The sequence below is a fragment of the Narcine bancroftii genome, chromosome 6 (assembly GCF_036971445.1).
Source record: "Narcine bancroftii isolate sNarBan1 chromosome 6, sNarBan1.hap1, whole genome shotgun sequence".
In the NCBI taxonomy this organism is placed as follows: Eukaryota; Metazoa; Chordata; class Chondrichthyes; order Torpediniformes; family Narcinidae; genus Narcine; species Narcine bancroftii.
The window spans coordinates 36,844,477-36,868,975 of NC_091474.1; the positions used below are offsets into that span (position 1 = coordinate 36,844,477).

A 24,499-nucleotide genomic window follows, 5' to 3' on the forward strand; every position below is an offset into this window, starting at 1 on the left:
TTCACTGCAAGAGGCATAGACTAATAAGTAGAGATATTTGATAGTGTGATGGTATCTGTTACTGAATTAGGTTTCATTCTGAATACTTAAGGAATAATATAGTTATATTGGGAGCAGTGTGAAGCAATTTATTTACTCATTAAATAAACATGAAAAGAAATTGAAAAGGTTGCAAATCTACAAATCTCTGGTGAGATCACACTTAAGATTATTGTGTTCAGTTCTAGTCACCTCATGTGAATTTTCTAGCCAATTTCATCAAATTGCAAAGAATTTTCATCAGCCAGGCACAACTGACTTTGAGGACTTTGCCGCCATGTTACTGCTATATTCTTATGCTCTTTTGTGCTGCATTGCTTTTTATTTATTGTTTGGCCACGTACCTGTGTGTTATTGCCAGGTTTATTTGATTTGAACATCCTAATGGTGTCCAGTAACAAACTGGAAGCCTCTCTGCAGTTTGCAATAAATGACTCAAGTCTCTGAAACACAAAAATAATTAAAGTCATTGAAAAGAAAAAGATTTCAGATATTGAAAATGAAGATCAAACTCATCATGTGCAGCATCTGTGGAGGAAGAAAAACAGTTGATATATCTCATCGGAATGGAGAATGGGGAGGTTAGAATTAACATGGTGCACGTTGCAGAGAAAGGCATGTGCGAAAGAGAGCACATGAGTAAGAAAAAAATGAGTGGCACTGATTGTGTTTGTACAGGTGAAGAAGAGGTGGTGATGGCACGTTCATCACAATTGGTCTATCCTGAGGAGATGGAAATAGAAGATCATTGAGGAAAGGGGAAGCAGAAGGGATCGTGCTAGAGATACAAAAACCTGCAGATGTTGGAAATCTGAAACATCAGTAAAACTGTTTATTTCATTGGAAACACAAGTGACACCAAATGTTGGAATCTAGATTGGAGTCACGTGATGGAGTAGTGGCCAGTAGGGGAACTCCAGCCCTCTCCAGAAAAGTTAAAAAAAGATAGAGAAAAAACAAAGGCACAAACATAAAAACCATAACAAAGTGAAAGTAAAAGTGTGGAGAAAATGGCAGTGAAGAAAGAAAAACCAAAAACAATGGGAAGAAAAGAAGAAGGAAAGACGTCGGAAGAAGAAGGTGAAGGCCTTACCTGTACGAGGAGGCCCGCCATGGAGAGAGAAGCCCGCTCCCTGAGGTCAGTCGAAGCCCCAAACTCGGGACTACAAAAATGGCTCACAGAGCCAAACAAAAGTGCACAACCGCGCATGCATGAGGATTCGCGCATGCACGATGCGCAAGACAAAAATAATACTGACGGGAGGGGGGACCAGCTGAGGAGTAGATCTCCACAACTGAAACAGGCAACTATAACACAACAGCAAGAGGAAAACATAGAAAATAACGAGAACAAGAAGGAAGAGAATAAAAATAAGAAATCAAAGAAACAACAGATGACCAACCCAGAGGAAGAAGACCAACACCAAGACACTTCTAATAAAAATAAGAAGACCAAAAATACCCAACAAAATAAAACAAACAACCCAACAAGAAAACCAGAAGAGACAGAGGTAAAGGACACAGAACCTGGAGTGAACTCAGAAGAAGAGGAGGAAGAACACAGAGAAATGGAAGATGAAGGGAAGGGCAAGTACATGGATATATATTTTTTTAAAGAATAGATGGAAACAGTAAAAGAATGGCAGTCACAAGAATTCAGTGAAATAAAAAGGATAAAAGGTACAGAAGAAAAAGTGAATAGATTAGAGATGATCATGACAGATATAGGAAAAAGAGTAGACAAGGTGGAAGAATGAGAAACAGCCATAGAAATGGAAGTAGATGACTTAAAAAAGAAATTAGAAGAATCTGATAAAAAAGTTAAAGAGACACAGGAGCTGTTAGCTCAGAAGATAGATATAATGGAAAATTATAATAGAAGAAACAATATAAAGATAGTGGGCCTTAAGGAAGATGAAGAAGGCAAAAATATGAAAGAATTTATAAAAGAATGGATCCCCAGGGTCCTAGGAAGACCAGAATTACAGGAAGAAATGGGAATAGAAAGGGCACACAGAACATTAGCCCTTAAACCACAACCACAACGAAAACCAAGATCCATTCTAGTAAAATTCCTAAGATATACAACAAGAGAAAATATATTGGAGAAGGCAATGAATAAAATAAGAGAAGACAAAAAACTACTGGAATACAAGGGTCAAAAATTTTTTTTCTATCCAGATATAAGTTTTGAACTCCTGAAGAAGAGGAAGGAGTTCAATGCAGCAAAAATGACCCTATGGAAAAAAGGTTATAAATTTATGTTAAAATACCCAGCGGTACTTAAAATAGTTATTCCGGGGCAGCAAAACAAACTATTCTCGGATCCGGAAGAAGCACGAAAATTTGTAGAACAACTACAAAACAGACAGAGAGATGAAGAGATGTAACAAGAACAAAAATGACAACAAACTATATGTATGTGTGTATGTACGTATATATATATATATATATATGTGTATGTGTATGTGTATATATATTATAAAAAATAGAGTATAGGTAAGAACTAAAGAAAGGAAGGAATTAAGAGAGTGACCTTTGTTATATATGAAGATTAAAATCTTTTCGGGGGGGCTGGGTGGGGCAGAATTACAGTCACTGCAAAATCAGTTGACACTTGCAAGCGGATTCGCAAATCCAAATGGAGAGGGGAGATGTGGTTGCCCGACAAGGGACAAAGAGCAACTCAGAAAGGGGAGGGACTATTGGGGTTAAAGGAATTTTAGATATGGGAATAGTGGAAATATTTTATGTTTTAGAAATGTTGTCTTATAATGTGTTCAAAAAAAGAAAGCAGAAATGGATAAGAAGGGAAGGTAGTGATGAGGAAACCGAAAGGAAAGATAAACAAAGTATGAAATGGCTATGTTGAACTATAAGACTTTAAATATTAATGGAATACATAACCAAACCAAAAGGAAGAAACTGTTAAATTTACTGAAAAAAGAAAAAAATGATATAGCATTTGTACAAAAACACATCTAACTGAAGTGGAACACAAGAAATTAAAGAGAGATTGGATAGGACATGTAACAGCAGCATCTTATAATTCAAAAGCCAGAGGAGTAGCTATATTAATCAATAAAAATGTACCAATCAAAATAGAAGAGGAAATAATAGATGCAGCAGGGAGATATGTTATGATAAAATGTCAGATATATTCGGAGTTTTGGAATTTACTCAATGTATATTCACCTAATGAAGAAGATCAAAAATTTATGCAAGATATCTTTTTGAAGATAGCAGATACTCAAGGGAACATACTAATAGGAGGGGATTTTAACCTTAATTTGGACTCAAACATGGATAAAACTGGGAAAAAAACTAACAGAAAGAACAAAGTAACCAAATTTATAATTAAATCGATGCAAGAAATGCAACTTTTGCATATATGGAGGAAACAACACCCAAAGGAAAAGGAATATTCATACTATTCGGGTAGACATAAAACATACTCGAGGATAGACCTATTCCTGTTATCAGCCCACGTTCAAGGGAGAGTTCGAAAAACGGAATACAAAGCTAGACTATTATCGGACCACTCACCCCTGTTATTGACAATAGAGCTAGAGGACATCCCACCAAGAATGTATAGATGGAGATTAAACTCCATGCTACTTAAAAGACAGGATTTTAGAGAATTCGTTGAATGACAAATTAAAATGTACTTTGAAATAAATATGGAATCAGTGAAAGATAAGTTTATACTATGGGACGCAATGAAAGCATTCATCAGAGGGCAAATAATAAGTTATGTAACTAAGATGAAGAAGGACTACAATCGGGAAACTGAACAGTTGGAAAGGGAAATAACAAATATAGAAAAAGAATTAGCAATAAAGGAAGATAACTAAAAGAAGAGAATTGGCAGTTAAAAAAATAAAATATGAAACACTACAAACATATAAGGTGGAGAAGAACATAATGAAGACAAAACAAAAATATTAAGAGCTAGGAGAAAAAACGCACAAAATTCTAGAGTGGCAGCTTAAGACAGAACAAACTAAAAGAATGGTATTGGCATCAAGGAAAAAGGACAAACAAATTACATATAATCCAACGGAGATCAATGAAAACTTCATGGAATTCTACGAGCAACTATATCAAACTGAAAACGAAGGGAAAGAAGACAAAATAGATGAATTTCTAACTAAAATTGAACTACCGAAATTACAAACAGAGGAGAAAAATAAATTAATAAAACCATTTGAAATAGAAGAATTACAGGAGATATTAAAACAACTACCGAACAATAAAACACCAGGAGAGGATGGATTCCCAATAGAATTCTATAAAACAATTAAAGACTTATTAATTCCTCCCCTTCTGAAGTAATCAACCAGATTGATAAAACACAAAGCATTCCAGATTCATGCAAAACAGCAATAATTACAGTAATACCAAAGACATGGAAATATCCACTTGCACCAGCGTCATATAGACCAATATCTTTACTTAACACAGATTATAAGATAATAGCTAAACTATTAGCAAAGAGATTGGCCGACTATGTACCAAAAATAGTAAATCTAGACCAAACTGGATTTATTTAAAAAAAGATGAACAACAGACAATATCTGTAAATGTATTAACTTAATTCATGCAGTAGAAGGAAATAAAATTCCAACAGTAGCGGTTGCTTTAGACGCAGAGAAGGCCTTTGACAGAGTAGAATGGAATTATTTATTCAAAGTACTACAAAAATTCAGCCTACCAGAGAAATATATTAATTGGATTAAAGCATTATAAAACGAACCATTGGCGAAGGTGACAGTAAATGGATATATATCAAACCAATTTAAATTAAGTAGATCAACAAGGCAGGGATGTCCACTATCTCCCTCACTGTTCGCGTTAGCTACAGAACCACTAGCAGAACTGATAAGAACAAAAAATAAAATAAAAGGGATAAAAATAAAAGAGAAGGAATATAAAATCAGTCTATTTGCAGATGACGTTATAATATACTTAACAGAACCAGAAATATCAATAAAAGAATTACATAGGAAATTGAAGGAATATGGAGAAGTATCAGGGTACAAGATAAACGCAAATAAAAGTGAAGCAATCCCAATGAATAATGCGGATTTCACAAAGTTTAAGAAAGAATCGCCATTTAGATGGCAAACACAAGCAATACGATACCTAGGTATACAACTAAATAAAAACCTCAGCCATCTATATAAGCTCAATTACCATCCATTAATGAAAAAATTACAAGATGACTTAGAGCATTGGAAAGACATACCACTAACACTGATAGGAAGAATAAACTGTATTAAAATGAATATTTTCCCAAGGATACAATACATATTTCAGTCATTACCAATACACCTAACAGAGAAATTCTTCAAGGAGTTAAAGAAAATAATAGGGAAATTCTTATGGAAAGGGGGGAAACCGAGGATAGCACTAGATAAATTAACAGAATGGTACAAACAAGGAGGCTTTCAACTATCAAACTTTAAGAATTATTATAGAGCCGCACAATTAAGATACCTATCAGATTTTTATCAAACAAGGGAAAAACCAGATTGGACCAGATTAGAACTAGATAAAATAGGGGAGAAGATACCTGAACATATACTATATAAATGGGATGAAAAATTGGTGCAACGTAGGAATTCATCGGTATTGCATCATCTGCTCAACATTTGGAAGAAGATTCATGTAGAAAGAAATAAAACAAATTATCAACTACCAAAACTAATATTGACGCAAAATCAGTTAATCTCTTTCACAATAGATAACCTTTCCTTTAGAGAATGGGAGAGAAAAGGGATCAAAAGAATAGAAAATTGTTTTTCGGGAAATAAATTATTATCCTTTGAACAAATGAAGGATAAATATAATGTAACTCACGATACAATGTTTGCATACTACCAACTGAAAACCTACTTGAAGGACAAATTGGGAAACAGAAGGAAGCAATTTTGAATATGTGATTACAGACACAATGATAATTAAAAAGTTTGTAACAAACATGTACATGTACATCAAACTGCAAGAAAAGGAGAACAAGGAAACAAACTGTAAACCTAAACAAAAATGGGAACAAGATCTAAACATAAAGATAAAGAATGAAACATTGGAGAAGCTATGCTCCGGAACTATGAGAAATACAATAAACACGAGGTTACGCATGATACAATATAACTGGATACATAGGCTATACATCACACCTCAAAAGTTAAATAAATGGGACCCAACAGTATCATACAGATGTTTTCGCTGTAAAAAGGAAACGGGAACAACAATTCATGCATTTTGGACATGTGAGAAAGTTGAAAAATTTTGGGAAGATCTAAACCAGATATTAAATAAAATCACAAAAAGCAATAGACCAAAAAAAAACAGAGATCTTCCTCCTAAGTAATATAAGAAACAAAGAATTTGGACTCAATTTGGATGCAGCACAAAAAAGATTTGGTATGATAGCCCTAGCTGTAGCAAAAAAATGTATTATGTCAACCTGGAGATTAGAAGACAACTTGAGAATACAACAATGGTATATAGAAATGAATAAATGTATTCCATTAGAAAAAATAACATATAATTTAAGAAATAACATTACAATATTCGAACAAATATGGGAGCCATACATGAAGCACAATAGAGAAATCCTACCGTGGACTTCCACCACCTAAAATGACAGAAGGAGAAGATAACGAAAAGAACTGACTCAGTAAAATTTCTTGTTTATTTTTATTAAGTGACAACATTATTTAACGGGTTTAATGTATCTTATAGATTGAACTTTAAATAAATGGGGAAGGGAGGGAGGGAAGGGAGGGGGGAAAAGGGGGAGAAAACGACACTGTATATATTTAAGAAGAAAAATGTCTGTATGTATCTTGGTCAATATGGTTTATAGTGTGAAAAATAAAAAAAAATTTAAAAAATGCTGGAATCTAGAGCAAAAAGCCATCTATTGGAGGAACTCAGTGGGTTGAGTATCATTGCTGGAAATAAAATAGTCAACAATTCTGGCTGGAACCCTTCACAAACCCTTAGTCCCTGTATTCAAAAGCATAGCAGTGACATCTGCTGGTAGAAATGTTGCATTGCTGTTCTGAGAAAACATTAAGAGATTAATTTGTCCTGGCCTTCTTGAAAATAGATCAGGTACGCATCATTACTTGGGGAACCAACACATTGCATACCAATAGCGTAATGGCATAGCACTACAAGTAGATGATATAACAGCCTGCTATCACTGATCACAGTAGATGATAGATTTCAGAAATCCAAACCCTTACTATGGAGTTTTTTTTTTGAGTCCACAATGAGTATTAGTGCCCAGATTTTAGCAGATCATCCTGTAAAATGTTTCCCTTACAGCATATAAACAAGCTTGTGTATTAAATCTTCAGCAGATTAAACTATCATAGATTAGTCACATTTAATAAACGCCTTGATACTCTGGAGAATCCCGTTTATTAGTTCATGGCTGTAATTCCCACAGCAACTGGATCAGAATTTGATTGACAAAAAAGGAGCAAGGGAACCCAGAATAGGGACAATGTCAGACACAGGGATAGATTCTGAGCAAGATTCCACAGTGTGCAGTTGGAACTCCACTGATCTAATCTATGTGGGAGCAAGTTCACAGACAGCAAAAGAGCTGGGATTAATGATTTCCTCACTGCTTTCAGTTCTCTGACCATGTGCCTGGGTTATAGAGCAAGACTGTAAATTATACTGGGGCTCTTCAGTGCTTTGGTCAGACCACCAGGGGAATACTGAATTGAACCTTGGTTACTTGCCAAAAAGAGCAATCAAATTGTTTGCAAAGAAAAAAAAAGGACAGAAATGGGAAGCTTGATTTCTTAAAATTAAGTTTTATAGTTGAGTAAGTAAACAATTAAGGGTAATTGAGGTGTTAAATATTCAATGGTTTCAGCAGTAAAAGCCCAGAAGATTACTTTGTTAAATTGTGAGCGAAGATCTTACAGTTATAAACCAAAATTAGAGCACAATCTTCTGAAAGCAGTGTGTTTACTCAGAAAAATCAATGTTTGGAACAATACTTCAGGACTGCAGTCACGACACAGAACTCAGGAGGATCAAAATGTTCTTGATGCCATAGGAGGCCCAAAGGGTTCAGCTTCATCTACTCAAATTGCCTTTTGATGTTAATTTTTTTGTATGAATACATGAATGTTTTTTTTAAAAAGCAGATGTTGCATCAATTCTAGCTCCCTGAGGGAGGTAACCTACTGCTGGTGGTAAATTAAAACAAAAATGCATTGATAATGCCATGAAAGAAAGCTAAAAAAAACAGTCTTCAATCTGCCGTTGAGAGTATAAGCAAAAGAGGGACATCCTTTAGTTCTATAAATTCCTTTAAAACTATTTCCCAAAACATTAATGCAATAAAGCAATGCTCGACTTTTCTTCCATTCATAGCCTTCCTATTTATCTCCTGCTTCCTCCCGTTTGGCTTCTTCCTGCATCAAAGTGAAGAATCTCAATATGATTTAAGATGGAGCAAAAACAATGGTGATGCATTTTCGCGGACATGTTTACTCAACAGATTGTTAAGCATTCAACATGATGGAACGGGAACATCTGCCACTATCCTAACCGATGCCTTTGGCACCAGGCTATATTGCTGAGGATATTGCACTGGCATTAATTAAAATAGCTCCATTAAACCATTACCCTATAGGTATTTCATTCAATAAACATTTATTCATGCAAACTGTTGCATTTAGTAAAATGGAATGGAAACATCTGGCATAATATATTAGTCTCAATACTCTAAAGTTATCACTCACAAGGATGCAGTCACATTTCTGAATTTCCACTCATACTGAATACTTGAGAAAGTATATCAATTCACACAACTAATGCTGATTTTTCCTTCTTAGTGTTACATTTCTATTTTTTATGAGGACACAGGAATCAAGTGTCAAGGGCACAATGCAAATATTGAGAAAATATGAAAGATTGTTACAGAAACAGGCCATTCAGCACGAGGACACATTGTGTTCATAGCCAAACTCCAGTGTTCATTGTTACCCTGTATCTTTTTGCCTCACACTTGCAATCATCTAAATATGGCAAGGAAGTAACTTTTCAAATCCAGGATGGTTACAGCATCTATTGTGTGCAGCACACTCCAAGTCATTAAAAGCAGGGATAGATGTTTTTTTTTCATTCACCCCAAGTGTTGTTATGGATTTGCTGTTGCAAAAGAACACCTACATTATGTCTTAACCCAACCTATTTCAATGAGCAGGAGAGCTCCTCCCTACTCCATGGAAATTGAGGTCAGCATCATTCATTTTCCCAGGATGTCCCAGACTTGTTGCCAATCCTTGCCTCATTGAGGCTTTGTAGGAAATGAAGTAGCCAATGTCCCACAAAAAAGCAACGTGGCCATGATCAGAAAAACTCCTTTAACCACAATGTACTTCTAACAATAAGCCCCTTGTCATCTATGGGAGTATATGGATTTAAATAAAGCATTTGACAAAGCACCTCATCAGAAGTGAGTTAACCAAACTGTTTTAGGAAGATCACCATCAGCTTGGATTAAAAAAAAGGTCAACAATGATTACCAAGTTTTCCATACTGGACAGCTGGAGACAGTAGAGTTCAATGATGACCACTACTTTTTAAAAATTATAGTAATTTCTCTGGTCCTTTACATCCTGTGAAACATGAAAGTCTGCTGAAGTTGTGATTATAGGAATGACACAAAATGCTGGAGGAACTCAGCAGGTGTCAGTCACAGAGTCCATAGGAGGTGAAGATGCATGTCTACACAGGCAAGGCTCCTCAAACCCTCCTCTTCTATAGTGTGAGAGAGAGAGAGAGAATGTGTGTGTGTCCTTTACATTCTGTGACAAGATATCAGCTTAATCTCTCATGTTTTGTTTTTCAACTTTGCCAAATAATGGCAGCTCAAACATTACATCCCTTCCTCTACTATCCAGAACATTATCCAAAATGGGGTGTTCAAGTGCAAGCAATCTCCTTCATATTCATGAGATCTACTAGTAGGTTACACTGAAAGGAAAACTTGGGTCGGGCAGAGGGGGTGAAAACAGCAAGTATGTATTTCTAAATAACATAATAAAGGAAAGATTTGCATCTGTACAGAGAGTAATGTGCTCCCTGAGAATGGCTACTGAAAGGGCATTGTTACAATTATGGTGGGAGACTTCAATAAAAGCAGGTTGGTGCTGGAACCTGAGAGAAGGAATTCATCGAATCCCTTCAGGATGCTTCTTAGAACAGAACAGCTTGTGGCTGAGCCAACCACGGAAAAGGTAATTCGGGATTTGGCATTGTGTGATTAACCAGAGTCAATAAGGGAGCTGAAGGTAAGGGAATCCTTAGGAGGCAGTGATCATAATATGACAGAATTCACCTTGCAGTTTGAGAGGGAGGTATCAGTATTCCAGTGAAATAAAGGGGACGACAGAGGTATGAGAGAGGAACTGGCCAAAATTGACTGGAAAGGCACACAAGTAGGGAGGATGGCAAAATATCAATGGGTGGAGTTTCTGCAAGAAATAAATAAGGTGCAGGAGAAGTACGTTTCAAATAAGAAGAAATATTTGAATGGTAAAGTGACATATCTGAGGCTGACAAGCAAAGTCAAAGCCAAATTAAAAGCAAAAGAAAGGTCATACAAGGAACCAAACATTAGTGGGAAGAGAGAAGACTGGGAAGCTTTTAAAACCTTACATAAAACAACTAAGAAGATCATTAGGAAGGAAATAATGAACTTTGAAAGAAAGTGAGCAAATAATCTCAAAAAGGACACTAAAAACGTTTTAAAAACAGATTAAGAGTAAAAAAAGAGGCGAGAGTAAATTTAGGACCGATATGAAATGACGGTGGATAAATTGTAATGGAAGACAAGGAGATAGCAGAGGAACTAAATGAGAATGTTGCATCACTGTAGAAGACATTAGCGGTTTAGCTGACTTTGAAGGGTGTCAGGGAAGAGAAATGAGTGCAGTCACGATCACCAGAGAGAAGGTGCTTGGGAAGCTGAAAGGTCTAAGGATAGCTAAGCCTCCTGGACCAGATGCAATACCACCCTTGCATTCTGAAAGAAGTAGTTATAGAGATTGTGGAGGCATTAGTAATGATCTTACAAGTATCAAAAGATTGTAGAGGACTGGAATATTGCAAATGTCACTCCATTATTTAAAAAGGGATGGAGGCAGCAGAAAGGAAATTATGCACCTGATTGGAGTTGATCATCAAGGATGAGGTTTTGAAAAGAGGGAGGTACATGACAAGATTGACCAAAGTCAGCATGGTTTCCTTGAGGGAAAATCTTGTTGACAAACCTACTGCAATTGGTTGAGGAAACCACAACCAATTGGACAATTGGACAAAAGAGAAGCAATGGATGTTGTTTATTAGGATTTTCTAAAGCCCCTCGACACGGTTACATACATGAGGCTGCTTAACAACATAACAGACCATTGAATTACAGAAAAGATACTAGCATAGATAGAGAATTGGCTGCTGTTAGGTCTGCTTTGTTCATGAATGAGTGAGACAAACACCAGACTGAGTCGAAATCAGGGTTCTTTGTTCTTTATTACCGGATTGTAACACTTGCAACTAACAATGTTAGTTGGAGAATGCATTCTGCCGTTATCAGCAAAATGGTGATTTTTTTATACCCTTGGATACGTGCTTAGAACATCATCATATCATTACTTGTCCAATGACTAAAACTGTTGCTATCCTTTCCCTGCTAGCTTCCTGCCTCTCAATCCATCAATGTCTCTCTTATCTTGTAAGTACAAGGATGCATTCACATCTTGTTACAGCCCTGCACAGGGTAACTCCTTACACATTCCCATCTCATGATGTTTTACCTTACACTGCTCAGCAGGAAACAGAGAGTGGGAATAAAGGGATGCTACTCTGGTTGGCGACTGGTAACCAAACGTGTTCCGCAGGGGTCAGCGTTGGGGTCATTTCTTTATACGCTGAATATTAATAATTTAGATGATGGAATAAATGGCTTTGTAGTTAAGTTTGCAGATGATGCCAAGGTAGGTGGCAGGGCAGGTAGTGATGAGGAAATAGAGAGGCTGCAGAAAGACTCTGGTAGATGAGGAGAACGGGCAAAGAAGTGGCAAATAAAATACAATGTTGGAAAGTGCATGGTCGTGCACTTTGGTTGAAGGAATAAAAGGGCCGACTATTATTTGGATGGGGAAAATTCATAGGTGCAAAGGGACTTGAGAGTCCTCATGCAGGATACCCTGAAGTTTAACCTCCAGAAGAAGGTGAATGCAATGTTGGCATTTATATCTAGAGGGATAGGTATAAGGGATATGATGCTGAGGCTTTTTAAGGTATGTGAGGACTCACTTGGAGTTTGCAGTACAGTTTTGGGCTCCTTATTTAAGAAAGTATGCGCTAGCACTGGAGAAGTTTCAAAGCAGATTCTCAAGAATGATTCATGGATTGAAGGGAACTTATGATGGCTCTTGGACTGTACAACATTTCATTTGTGAATCTACAGGGGTCAGCTACTGGATCCAGTGTTCCCTTTATAGTCTCCTCTATATCGGACAGACTGGATTCAAACTGGGAGATGGCTTTGTTGAGCAACTCACTTGTGTCCATCACAATAGCATGGGTCTACCAGTTGCCACCCATTTTAACTCCCCACCCCATTCCCTTGCTGTGCATGGTCTCGTGCACTGCCTGTCTGAGATCACCCACAAATTAGAGGAACAGCCCTCATCTTCCTTCTGGGCGCCCTCCAACCGGATGGTGTTAACATCAAATTCTCCAGTTTCCGTTAGAATGCCCCTCCCCCATCTTCTTCCCTCTGTCCCCCTGTATAATTCTCTCTTCCCTTTTCCAGAGCCAAAATCTATTTCCACCAATCCTCTTATCATATGCAGGTGGCACCTTTAGTCTGTGGCTCTGTCCTCCTCCTCCTCCAATTGTTCCCTTTTTCTTTCCCCAGCCTTTAATTCAGATGCTTGATATTTTTCACTCAAAACTTGAGAAAAGGCCCAAAACATCAGGGATATATCTTTCCTTCCTATGGATGCTGCGAGACCAGCTGAGTTCCTCCTGTATTTCTGTGTTTTGACTACAATCACAGTGTCTACAGACGTTCATGTTTCACTGTATTCCTGGGAATTCAAAATAATGAGGGGACCTAATAGATACATTTTGAATGTTTAAAGATTTGGACAGAGTAGATGTGGCAAAGTTGCTTTCCCTGGTGGGGGAATCTAGGACAAGAGGCCACAAGTTCAGGTTTGCATATGCCCATTTAAAACAGAAATGTGGAAGAATTTCTTTAACCAGAGAATGGTGAACCTCTAGATTTTGTTACCACGGGAGGCTGAAGAGGCCAGGTTGTTGGGTGTATCTCAGGCAGAGATTGTGCTTAATTTTTGAATGGAAATGCAACTCAAACTATATTTTTTTTTTAATTGAAACAGTAAATTTATCAGAGAAGTTTGACTACTAACCATACGAAAATGAATCCATTCAGTGTGATTGTATGGAAAAGTCCCCTCCAGCATTTCAGTCAGTTGGTTGCTGTCGATGAACTTGTGCAGTGTTTTCAAGGATGTCAAAACTTCAATCTGTTTAAAAAAAAATAAACATTTTATTTTTTAACAAGCTGTCATATCACCGGACACGACTTCCTTATTTTTGAATGTTCTTTATCCCATAAAGGCTGATTCTGTAGTGCACCTCGCCTGAAGAGGAGACTCATTGCCAGGGAAATAATTATCTCAACATCTTTCGATTTCCACTCGTGTAAGCAAACAAATGCGCTTCGATCAGTGTGTCCTCGTAGTTACCGCCGCGAGGAGCCAACATGGACCAGATTGGGCTGATTGTCCTTCTGCTGTACTATAACAATTCTACAGTTATTTGGGAGCATCCATTTAAGGAGGCCATTCACAGAATTTTCAACAGATGCTCTCAAGTTTCATAGATAAAGCGGACCAAAAAAAAACATCTTTCCCAAAACTCTGCTCCGCAAGGGTAAAAAAAAACAACTTGTAGATGAGCCAATGGCCACACATCTGCATGGAAGGATGATGCGTGTAACTTGGAGAGGGCACTCGCAGGCAGAAATGTTCCTGTGTGCCTGCTGCCATCTTTGTATCTGATGGTAGAACTTGAAGGAACATCTTTTAATCAAACAAATTGTTCGTTACTTTAGAGAGCAGCTCATAACCAACTATGTTGCTACAAAATGGAGCCACATAAAAGTAATACGACAATAAAGGCTATCGTTCCCTCATGGATTTTCATGAATCAAATAGATTTCATGGCCATGATTAATGACTCTAGATTTCACTTATAGATTTAGTAAATTGGACTTCATCTGGTATTGTAATAATACCCTGCCATTCCCAGAATGTGATCATCTGTTTTATGATTTTGGTTGAAAGTTAGCTATGAGGTAGGACAACAGGGATAACTCTGAACAGTAATGGCACAGACCTTGCACTTAAACCTGAGACAACAGGCTTTCCTTTACTGTCTCCTTCAAAAGTCTACGGTTCTGAAATCCCTCAGCAACCGCAGAAAAGTGCTCATTGGCTGGAGAGCAGGTAAATAAATAGGTTTAAAGGGGATCTAACAGAACCAGGTCCTCAGTCAGGTGCCGGAGCCTTCCTCAAATAATGCTGCCACAGAGGAAGTGATGGGACAAAGCTAAGCATTCCCAACAACAGGAACATTTCGCAGCCAACTTCAATCAAGCTCTTGTGCAAAATGGCTGAGCTACCAAGCTCAAGATTACCCATTCTCATTTCTGGCATGGCACAAAACAACTCAGAAATCATCATAAATCACTGTGCATTTAAATTTCTAGGTCTGGCATTTGTGCTCAGGTCTCTGGAGTGGAACTTGATCCAAGAAACGCCTGGTACAGAAGAAAGGAATAATCAACTCAGTTTCATTTTGGATTCAGTGGTAGAGTCAAGTACAAAAGTGTTTGCCTTTCTCACGAGTTTACCTTACCAGCCTATATAGAGTGAGATTGACGATGGCCACTCCATGAGTTCTCCCACAAGAAAACATAAGTGTAAAATGCCAATGGAACAGGTCTGACTGGCATAAAGCGGTGCCATTTGGAATTTGAAACAACCTTTTTGTGCAGGTGAGATTTCTTATCAATAACACTTACTGATATTCCTGGACATTTCTCGAGTTTGAGCATAGCTTCTTTATCTGTCAATATCAGTACACAGTGGATGGAGTGGGGAATACGTTCCTATAGAATGAAACAACAGTCATTGCAATACTGGAAACATGAGTGCTTCGCATACAAGCTGACCAATTATGTGAGTTCCCTCTCTTCAGACAGTGACCAAACTCAAAGGCAACCTGGATGTTTCAGGAATCAAAGTATTTTCTAAGTGGAGCAAAGAAAACTCAGGAAACAAGAGCCTGCATCCTTAATAGAGCCTGCCTTCATCAACATGGTTCAAATCAGTGGTTTTCAAAATGCCCGCTAAACTCACATTCCACTTGAAGCAATCCCTATACCATAGGTGATTAGGGATGAGGGATTAGTTAAGATGGTACGTGAGTGGAAAGCAAAAACTTGAAAAATCTCTGTTTTAATCATACCTAATTGACTCATTATGTGCAAGGTTTCATCACTCCAAAGGAAATGGGCCAATGACCATTTTTCTCAAGCAAAATATTTCAGTAGCAATTGGGTCTAGAGCAGTGGTTCTCAACCTTCCCTTCCCACTCACATACTACCTCAAGCCACCCCTTACTAATTACATAGCACCAATGGCATAGGGATTACTTAGTGGTATGTGAGTGGAAAGAAAAAGGTTGAGTAAAGTGAGTAGAAAGGGAAAGGGTGGAGAGCTGGAGGAAAAGAGACAGTAGGAGGGGAAGTGAGGGAGACAGGAAATAAGGTGGTCATTCCAAAAGGAGCACATGCTCATAGGTTACCTTACATACATGCACAGTGAGTGTGCATTTGTTGCTTTTGCAATATGGTTTAAATTTTATTAAAAAATATATTGTTGAAACATACTGTGTGTGTATGTATATCTATCTATGTCTATATGTATATATCTATCTATATATGTCTCTCTATATAAAAATATGGTAACTTCTGACCAGGTTACCATGTTCTCCTTTTTGGAAATGGTCACCCTATGAGGGGAGTGACCTAACAGAACCTGCAGAATGTTAATGCCATTTGGTTAGAGAGTGCCCAGATGGTTATTAGTTGATGCTCCTGCAATTTATAGGTGGCCTTGGTTTGGCAGTACATAAGTCTATGGACAGACATGTTGGGTCAGGAAGTGGGGTGCAGAATTGAAATGGTATTATTTCATTTATGCTCACCTGCAGTAATCCAAAAGCTTTCAATAGTACAGGCTGTGGGGGGCGTTTTCTGGCATCCACCACTATGGCCAGACCCAGATCTCCAACCTCCTTCCTGTGATGAGGCAAGTTTAAATGATGGTAAATCACTTATGTTTACCCTAGCATTCATGAACTTCAGCATAATGTGGATGTGCAAATGCCTAATAGAACAAGATCTACTATCCATATAAATGCGAAAGGAGTGTTGCTGGAATTTGTCCTGTTCACAACCCACAGTAGAATTTTCAAGGCCTTATTTTTAAGGCCTCAGTTACAGATCAGTGTTTAGAAATGAATGGCAGTTACTGCGGTGTATCAGGCTGAGAGTGTGCAGAGAACCAACCGGTGCTTTGTTCTACAAGGGCTAGGCTGAGTGGATGATTGGTATGCTTGCCTGGGAGCCACAGATGAGTGAAAGATCAGAAAGGCGTTGGTAGATGAAGGAGGACTGTCGGCTGGGATTAGCAGTGGATACAAGGAATAAGCAGGTTAATGCATTGCACAGGGACTCCATGCAGATCAATTTACCCTTGCTAGACTCCACAAGTCAGCATCTGGACAGGCAAGTAGCAGTGAATGTTCTGAGGGCCTTACTTTGTATGACATGCCATGCGGATGGCCATTCCAAAGGAGGACATGGTCTTAGGTTACCATATATTACTCTACATATACATATATAATATATATGGTAACCTATAACCATGTCCTCCTTTGGAATGGCTAGCTTACCATGTGTGACTAAACCTCCCATCCACAGCATCAGTCCCTATTGCTTGTGGGGAAAAAAAAAATGACAGACTCCCTGCAGTTTGGAATAAGTCACCAATTTTTCTTTACATTTCATTTTTCAATAAAACTGAATCACTTGACACAACAAATAACCCCTTGTTTTGCATTCCCCTGGAGAAAACCACATACAATCTAAGGAAGAAACATAATGTATTCGTTCAGGTGTGGAAACCTCACTTGAAATAATTTGGCACTCAGATTGATTTAGGTCCTCACCCTCCTTCAAAATAGGGGTACTGCAGTAATCCATCCCAGCAGGGAAATAAATGTGATCCAAGAAGCAGGACATGGTGCAGGCAACATGTTTCTTTCAGTTCTGTTTTGATTTTTTTCACCTTCTTTTTAATTTAATTTAATTTAATTTAAATAAACACAGATTGTATGTTACATGAACTTTAAAAAAGATTATATGGTTTGAATTTTAGGAGTCAATGAAAATTATAATAAAATATTCAAAGAAAAAACAACCCATTTATTCCTGAAACCCTCAGAACTAAATAAATTATGTGCTCTCTTGTTGGGAAATTAGGGTTGCTGGTTTAAACCCCTGAACCATTTGTCTAATGCAGATCCAGAAAAATCTTCACCAGCCAGAATGGATCATTGAAGAAGTCCCATTATTACCTGTCCATTGCAAGCGAGTGATTAATTCAGATTGGCCAACACATCCCAAATCCCATCATCAAATATTTTTAAAAACACCCATAATGTGGCTTAGCCCATGTCGGAAGATGACCTTGAATGTTCACCTCAGGACCAGAAAGGCAGTTTCAACTCCCATTCCAGCAGCTTTAGCCAAAAATAAAACGTAGGTTGACAATTTAGTCAAGCACTGATGGATTGCAGGAATCTATAAGGTGCCAGATGAGGCTTTAAATCATCTACTCCAACAGTTGCTAGTTTTGCAGAAGTTTTTCTCTGTGTCAGGTGACATGATGGATCTTGCAGTGAGTTATTTGGCTGCTACAATTCCTTGCATAACAGGAGTGACTACAAGTTAAAAATAAAGTCCACCTAAGGAAATGCACAAATGCAAGCCTGGGTCCTCATTACACCACCACATTTTTTATTGCCAGTAGATGGCAGTACTAATCCATTGCTAATGACATTCACAAACCCTGGGACCCCGCCACCAAATAAAGCACTGAAATATCTCAAACTTGTGTTCTTCAGATGTGTTTCAGGATTCACTTTGATTGCATATTATGGAAAACACGTCGCTTGTAAAAGAATGAAATAAACAAAGATGTAGCCAGCTATGTAAAGCAATTCCATTTCAAAATTGACAGACTGCACAAACACTTTACGTACAAACCCAGATAAGCACACCAAAGTAATTTGACTTAATTAAAACATGGCCATTCAACCCACAGGATTCCTGTCAGGCTCAGACCAACCCCAAGAATTCCATTTCCCCTTTCCTTATTTTCCTGTACTTTGTTCTCTCCCTCTTGCATGTCAACTCTCGTTTGATTCTTCTGCAGATTTCCTTCTCTAAGGGGTCATTTACAGCTCCAGATTAATGTACGAGTACATCTTTTGGGACAGAGTAGCCAGAGGAAACTGCTATGGTCATGGAGAGAACATGCAATATTGACACTGTGACTGCCCAAAGTCAGGTTTGAACCCATGTTCCTGGAGATACACAACCGGAGCATTTACTGCTCCACCACTGTGCCATGCACATCAAAGCTGGATGATCTTGGCTTTCCAATCCTCAGATGTGGAAGAAAATTGCTAAGTTCTGTGTCGGTAGCTCAAATGAGAATGAGCATCAGCACTGAGCTTTTCATCACTGCAGCAATTAAATTTTACATCCAGCCAAACCAAGCAGTCTACTGCCTGAGGTGGTCTGTACAGGTATGATGCATTTGATTGGAGTTAGATTTTGTTAACTGGTCACTATCTTGGCACTGTGGTGACTGGCTGTAATTTCCACACTGTGCAGTGAACTGAAATTCACCGGTAGTGAGTTGTGCTGATGGCTGGCTCCACCCCCATCTGCTCACATAGTTTCCCGCCTAAACCCAGAACCCCTCTGAAGACTACTGTGAGACTGAGAGTTTTTATTCACGCTACACACTGCTAAAGGCATCTCTCTGCCCAAAATGGAAAAATAGAATTACCCCAAAATGTGGAACATCTTCCTGTAATGAAGCAACAATACTATGGAAAATCTCACCTGGGAATATTGTGGAGGTACAGTAGAAGATTGACAAGATCACTGCTGGTACAGGGTTTCCCCTGTAGGAAGCTATTATCAGTGCAGATTTGTAAAACCGCTCTCCCTGACTTATCTCTGCTCCCTGGAAATAAAGATTAGAACAGAATGTCAGATTATGGCTTCATCCACCTCTCTTTTTAAATCATTACGACTTCTGATGAAAACTATAGACACGTATCTGATAGTGTTGGGACATCACATACAATGCAAATCCTGGTCAGGGTAAGGAAGAAAATACATTTGAAAAGGTGAAAAACTATTGAACTTTGGCTAAGAGACTCCACCTTTTAGAAAAAAAATTGTCTCCAATATTTCCCCTCTATTTGCAACATCATTATCTTGTAATTCATTAAAAGTCTACCCTATGCATGCAGTGTCTTTGGCTTAATGCTCATAACTGAAATTACCTGGTAAACAAGCGAATCCTGAATGTAAAAGATCACGATTTAAATCCAAGCGTTGAGTAGGAAACCTCTTCTGTAGCCGTTCTAATAAAGAAAGGTCACTGGTTAATAAACTGGAAGAGTGAAGGACAATAGGCTTCAGACCCTGTGATTGTCGAAAGCACACCGAAATGCTGGAGAAACTCAGCTGGTCTTTTCAGCATCTAAAAGAAACAAAGATATATTGCCGATGTTTCGGGCCTCCAACAGGACCCCAGCAAAATTCATCAAACCACTGTATCATGCACCATCTCTGAACTCATCACTTCTGGTCACCTCTGACAAGGCCTCCAACCTTATGGCTTCCCAAACCCACACCACCCGTTTCTACCTCCTGCCCAAGATCCACAAATCCAATCATCCTGACTGACCCATCATGTCTGCGTGCTCCTGCCCCACCAAATTGGTCTCCGCTTACCATGACTCTGTTTTGTACCTTCTGGCCCAGTCCCTCCCCACCTACATCCAGGACACTTCACATGCACTCCATCACTTCAACAACTTCCAGTCCCCTGAATTCGATCACCTCAATTCCTAAACATCTCCATTCCCTATACCAAAGGCCTCAAAGCCTTTTGTTTCTTTCTGGACAATAGAACCAACCATCCCCCTTCACCACCACCACCCTCCTCCAGTTGGCAGAACTTGTTCTCACCCTCAGTAATATTTTCTTTGACTCATCTACTTTCTCCAGATTAAAGGGGTAGCCATGGGTACTCACATGGGGACCCAGCTATGCTTGCCTTTTTGTTGGCTATATGGAGCAATCCAGGCTACAAGCCTGGACAGGCAAGGCCCCTCAACTCTTCCTCTGCTACATCGATGCCTATTTTGGTGCTGTCTCATGCACCCATGATGAGCTTGTTGACTTCATCCACTCGCTGCCAAATTCCTCCCTGACCTCAAATTCACTTGGTCCATTTCTAGCAATGCTCTCCCTTTCCTTGATCTCTCAGTCTCATCTCAGGGTACTTACTCTCGACAGACATTTTCTACAAACCCACCAACTCTCATAGTTACCTCGATGACACCTCCCCCCACCCTGTCCCCTGTACAGATTCCATTCCATTCTCTCAATTCCTCCATCTCTGTATCATCAGCACCCCAGGATGAAGACTTCCATGCTAGATCAGAGATGTCTTCCTTCTTCAAACAACGTGACTTTCCTTTTACCACTATCAACAAGGCATTCATCTGCAAATCCTCCATTACTCGCACATATGCCCTGGCCCCCTTCAACCCCACATGCAACAAGGACAGGATTCTCCTTGTCCTTACTTACAGCCCCACCAGCTTCCACAGCCAACACACTCTCCTCAGCCATTTCCACCACCTACTACATGATCCCACCACTAGACACATATTACCCTCTCTGTCTTCCACAGGGACCACTCCCTCCATGACTCCCTTGTCAACTTCTCCCTCCCCACCAATCGTCCCCTTGGAACCAACCTTGTGACTGCAGGAGATGCCCCACTGGCACCCACGCCTCCTCCCTCGCCACCATTCAGGGCCCCAAAGAGTCCTTCCAAATGAAGCAACATTTCACTTGTGAATCTGCAGGGGGCATTTACTGCACCCAGTGCTCCTGCTGTGATCTCTTCTACATCAGAGAGACTGGCCCCAGACTGGGAGATCACTTTGTTGAGCACCTTGGCTCTGTCCACTGCAATAGGCTGGATCTCCCAGTGGCAACCCATTTCAATTCTCCATTCCATTCCCTTGCTGACATGCCTGCCCATGGTCTCATGCACTGCAAGTCTGAGACCACTCATAAATTGGATGAACATCACCTCATCTTCTGACTGGGCAACCTCCAACCAGACAGCATTAATATAGACTTCTCTGGATTTCGTTAAACCCCCACCACCCCTTCTCCCCTCGTCATCTCTCCTTTCCCTGGCTTTAGTTAACCCTCCCCCTCCCCCATTCACCCATTGTCTCTCCCTTCCCCGTCTCCTTTTGCACAGACAGGATCAATTCTGTCTAGTACCTTATCACATCCAATTAACACCTTTTGCTAGTCTGGATTCCTCCCCCATTGTTTGAATTCTGAGACTTTCTGATTTATCCTTTTCTCATTTTTCCTTGAAGGGCTCAGTCTCGAAACGTCAGCAATAAATCTTTGTCTCCTATAGGTGCTGAAAAGACCAGCAGAGTTCCTCCAGTGTTTTCGTAATAAACTAGAAGGAATAGCTTGCCAGGATATCTGAGCATTATCACTCCTTGGGAGAGAAGCTTTTGACTGAGTTCTGACCTATGCACTGAAATCCATAGAAGAAAATAAAAGTGCAGTGGTTTCTTCATCAAGCATGAATTCAACTGCAATGACATGGATGGATAATATAGATATTAACCTTCACAGGGATACAATTAACTCCAGGTAAATACACAAGTGACCTGTAAAGTGTAGTTGCAGATTGCACCACTTTCTCGGATGGTTGCAATAATGACTGGCACTTAATTAGGGTTGCCTAGAATGTTCTTATAACCATAGCGATTACATAGGAATCAACGACAAGGAGAAGTCTCGTTCAGATGCGATGCGGCCTAAAAATATCCTACATGTAAGTCAGAGCAGTGAGATGTAAGTGAAGTAACGGCATAGGCATACATGACTGCAGTGGCTATTCTGGTTCCAAAGGTGTAATCTCTCATTCTGTTCATCTTGTTTATGATCAGAAAACACTGCCAAATATAAGGAACCCTAAACCCTGAGGGCCTACCAAGCTAGAGGACCAGATCATGAAGATATTCTAGAAAATGACTTAATGAAGGCAGTGGGCCCCAATACCATTAGCCCCAAGTCTAATACTGGAAACGGGGGACAAAGGAAGCAGATGCACACTAAGCATGCCGGCATTCGCTTAAGGCTCAAAGTGAATCCATCCAGGGCCACATTCCTGATGATTTTAATCGCAAATGTGCAATCTCTGGAAAATAAACAGGATTACCTGCAGCTGCATCTGAACCAGAGGGAAATGAAGGGCTGCTGCACTCTGGTACTAACTGGTAATTATGGAAACGTGCCTTCAGGATTCCACTCCCGATTCAGCCATCCAACTAGCAATATATATGCTTTTATTGTTTAAGCTAGGGTATTGTACGTCTTTTTATGTGGCTGGACAGATGCAGTTTCATCACATTGTATATGTACAATCAGATTATAATCTACACTAAAATGTACAATTAGATTATAAGAAACGAGTGAGAAAGAAAATTCTTTAGTGGTGGAGGGAATGAGAGATCTAGTCAGACTAAAGTACAATCAAAGATCAGCATGGAATCACTATTCACTATGATGTCCGATTCTAATTCAGCCTGTCTGTGATCTTTTCCAAATCAGAATTTATTGTCATGAACAAGTCACAAAATTCAGTGTTTTGCGGCAGCGTCGTAGAACACACATACGTATTATGAACTATCTTACAACAATAATATTTTTAAAAATTTAAATAGCAGTGCACAAAAAGTAAAGCAGTGTCTTTGGTTCATTGATTATTCAGGAATCTGATGGCAGCAGGGAAGAAGCTGACCCTGTGCCACTGTGTGCTCATCTTTAGGGTCCTATACCTTTTCCCTGATGGTAGCAGAGTGAAGAAGGCATGGCTTAGGCGGTGGGGGTCTTTGAGGATAGAGGCCGCTTTTTTAAAACCGCCTCATAGATGTCCTCGATGGAGTGGTGAAGTCTGGTGCCTGTGATGTCACAGACTGAATTAACAACCCTCTGGAGTTTATTCTTGTCCTGAGAGTTGGCGCCTCCATTCCAGGCAGTGATGTAACCAGGCAGAATGCTCTCCACAGTTCACCTGTAGAAGTTTTCAGGAGTCTTTGGTGACATGCCAAATCTCCTCAAACTTCTCACAAAGTAATACTTGAGGCTTCAACAGTTTTAGAGACAGTCAAAGTACATGCCTCAGGGGCAGCATCCAAACCTGAGCTCACAGAAGCAGATCGGGATATGAAGAATAAATGTGCATGGATCACATTAGCCTGGTGGTGTAAGTGAGACCAAAGTTAAATACAAGTTAAAGAGTAAACAGCTCAAAGAAAATGTGACAATTTAAACAAAAAGGGGGAAGGCATGTAAACGTAAGAGGAAAGATGGGGCCAATTCAGGTTAAAGATTGAATTGATACAGAGGTACTGGGCATGTTCAGAATAATAATAAATATTTTGTATTGGCCTTTAGGAGGAAGAAAATGTTGCCAAAATCTCAATAGAAATAAGGGTAATGGAGATAATGGATAGGGTGAAACTTGATAAGGAAGAGGTAGTAGAAAGACTGACTGGAGAGTAAATGTCAGTTTGATCTCAGCAGAATGCACCGCAGGTGTATGAGGAAATGGTCCAGAGTTGTTAGAGGACTTATCATAATCTTCCAATCCTCCAAGATATAAGGAAGGTGGTAAATGAATTAAAATCCATTCATAAAGGGATGGGAGAATATTTGAAGTACCTACAGGTTGCTCAATTTAACCTTGCTGGTGGGGAAAGTTTTGAATCAATAAAAGAAAAAATATATTAGACACTCAGTAAACAGAGAAGAGCCAGAAGAGATTCATTAAAAGACAAGTTATGTTTGGCTGACTCACTGACTGATTTTTATTTTGATGAGATGACAGAGAAGATTAAT

At 39.1% G+C, this 24,499-nt stretch overlaps 1 protein-coding gene across 3 annotated transcripts in view; it reads right to left on the reverse strand.

Moving 5' to 3' along the window:
- LOC138735947 (pleckstrin homology domain-containing family G member 4B-like) overlaps positions 1 to 24,499 on the reverse strand; it is a 136,042-nt gene that overhangs the window by 32,105 nt on the left and 79,438 nt on the right. For all 3 annotated transcript variants that reach the window (XM_069884639.1, XM_069884640.1, XM_069884638.1), the window contains exons 4-9: positions 19,828 to 19,908; positions 19,379 to 19,502; positions 16,387 to 16,480; positions 15,200 to 15,286; positions 13,521 to 13,637; positions 384 to 482 (exon numbers count right to left, since the gene is read on the reverse strand). In XM_069884639.1, the coding sequence (XP_069740740.1) occupies positions 384 to 482; positions 13,521 to 13,637; positions 15,200 to 15,286; positions 16,387 to 16,480; positions 19,379 to 19,502; positions 19,828 to 19,908 (602 nt within the window). The remainder of the gene's footprint in view (positions 1 to 383; positions 483 to 13,520; positions 13,638 to 15,199; positions 15,287 to 16,386; positions 16,481 to 19,378; positions 19,503 to 19,827; positions 19,909 to 24,499) is intronic.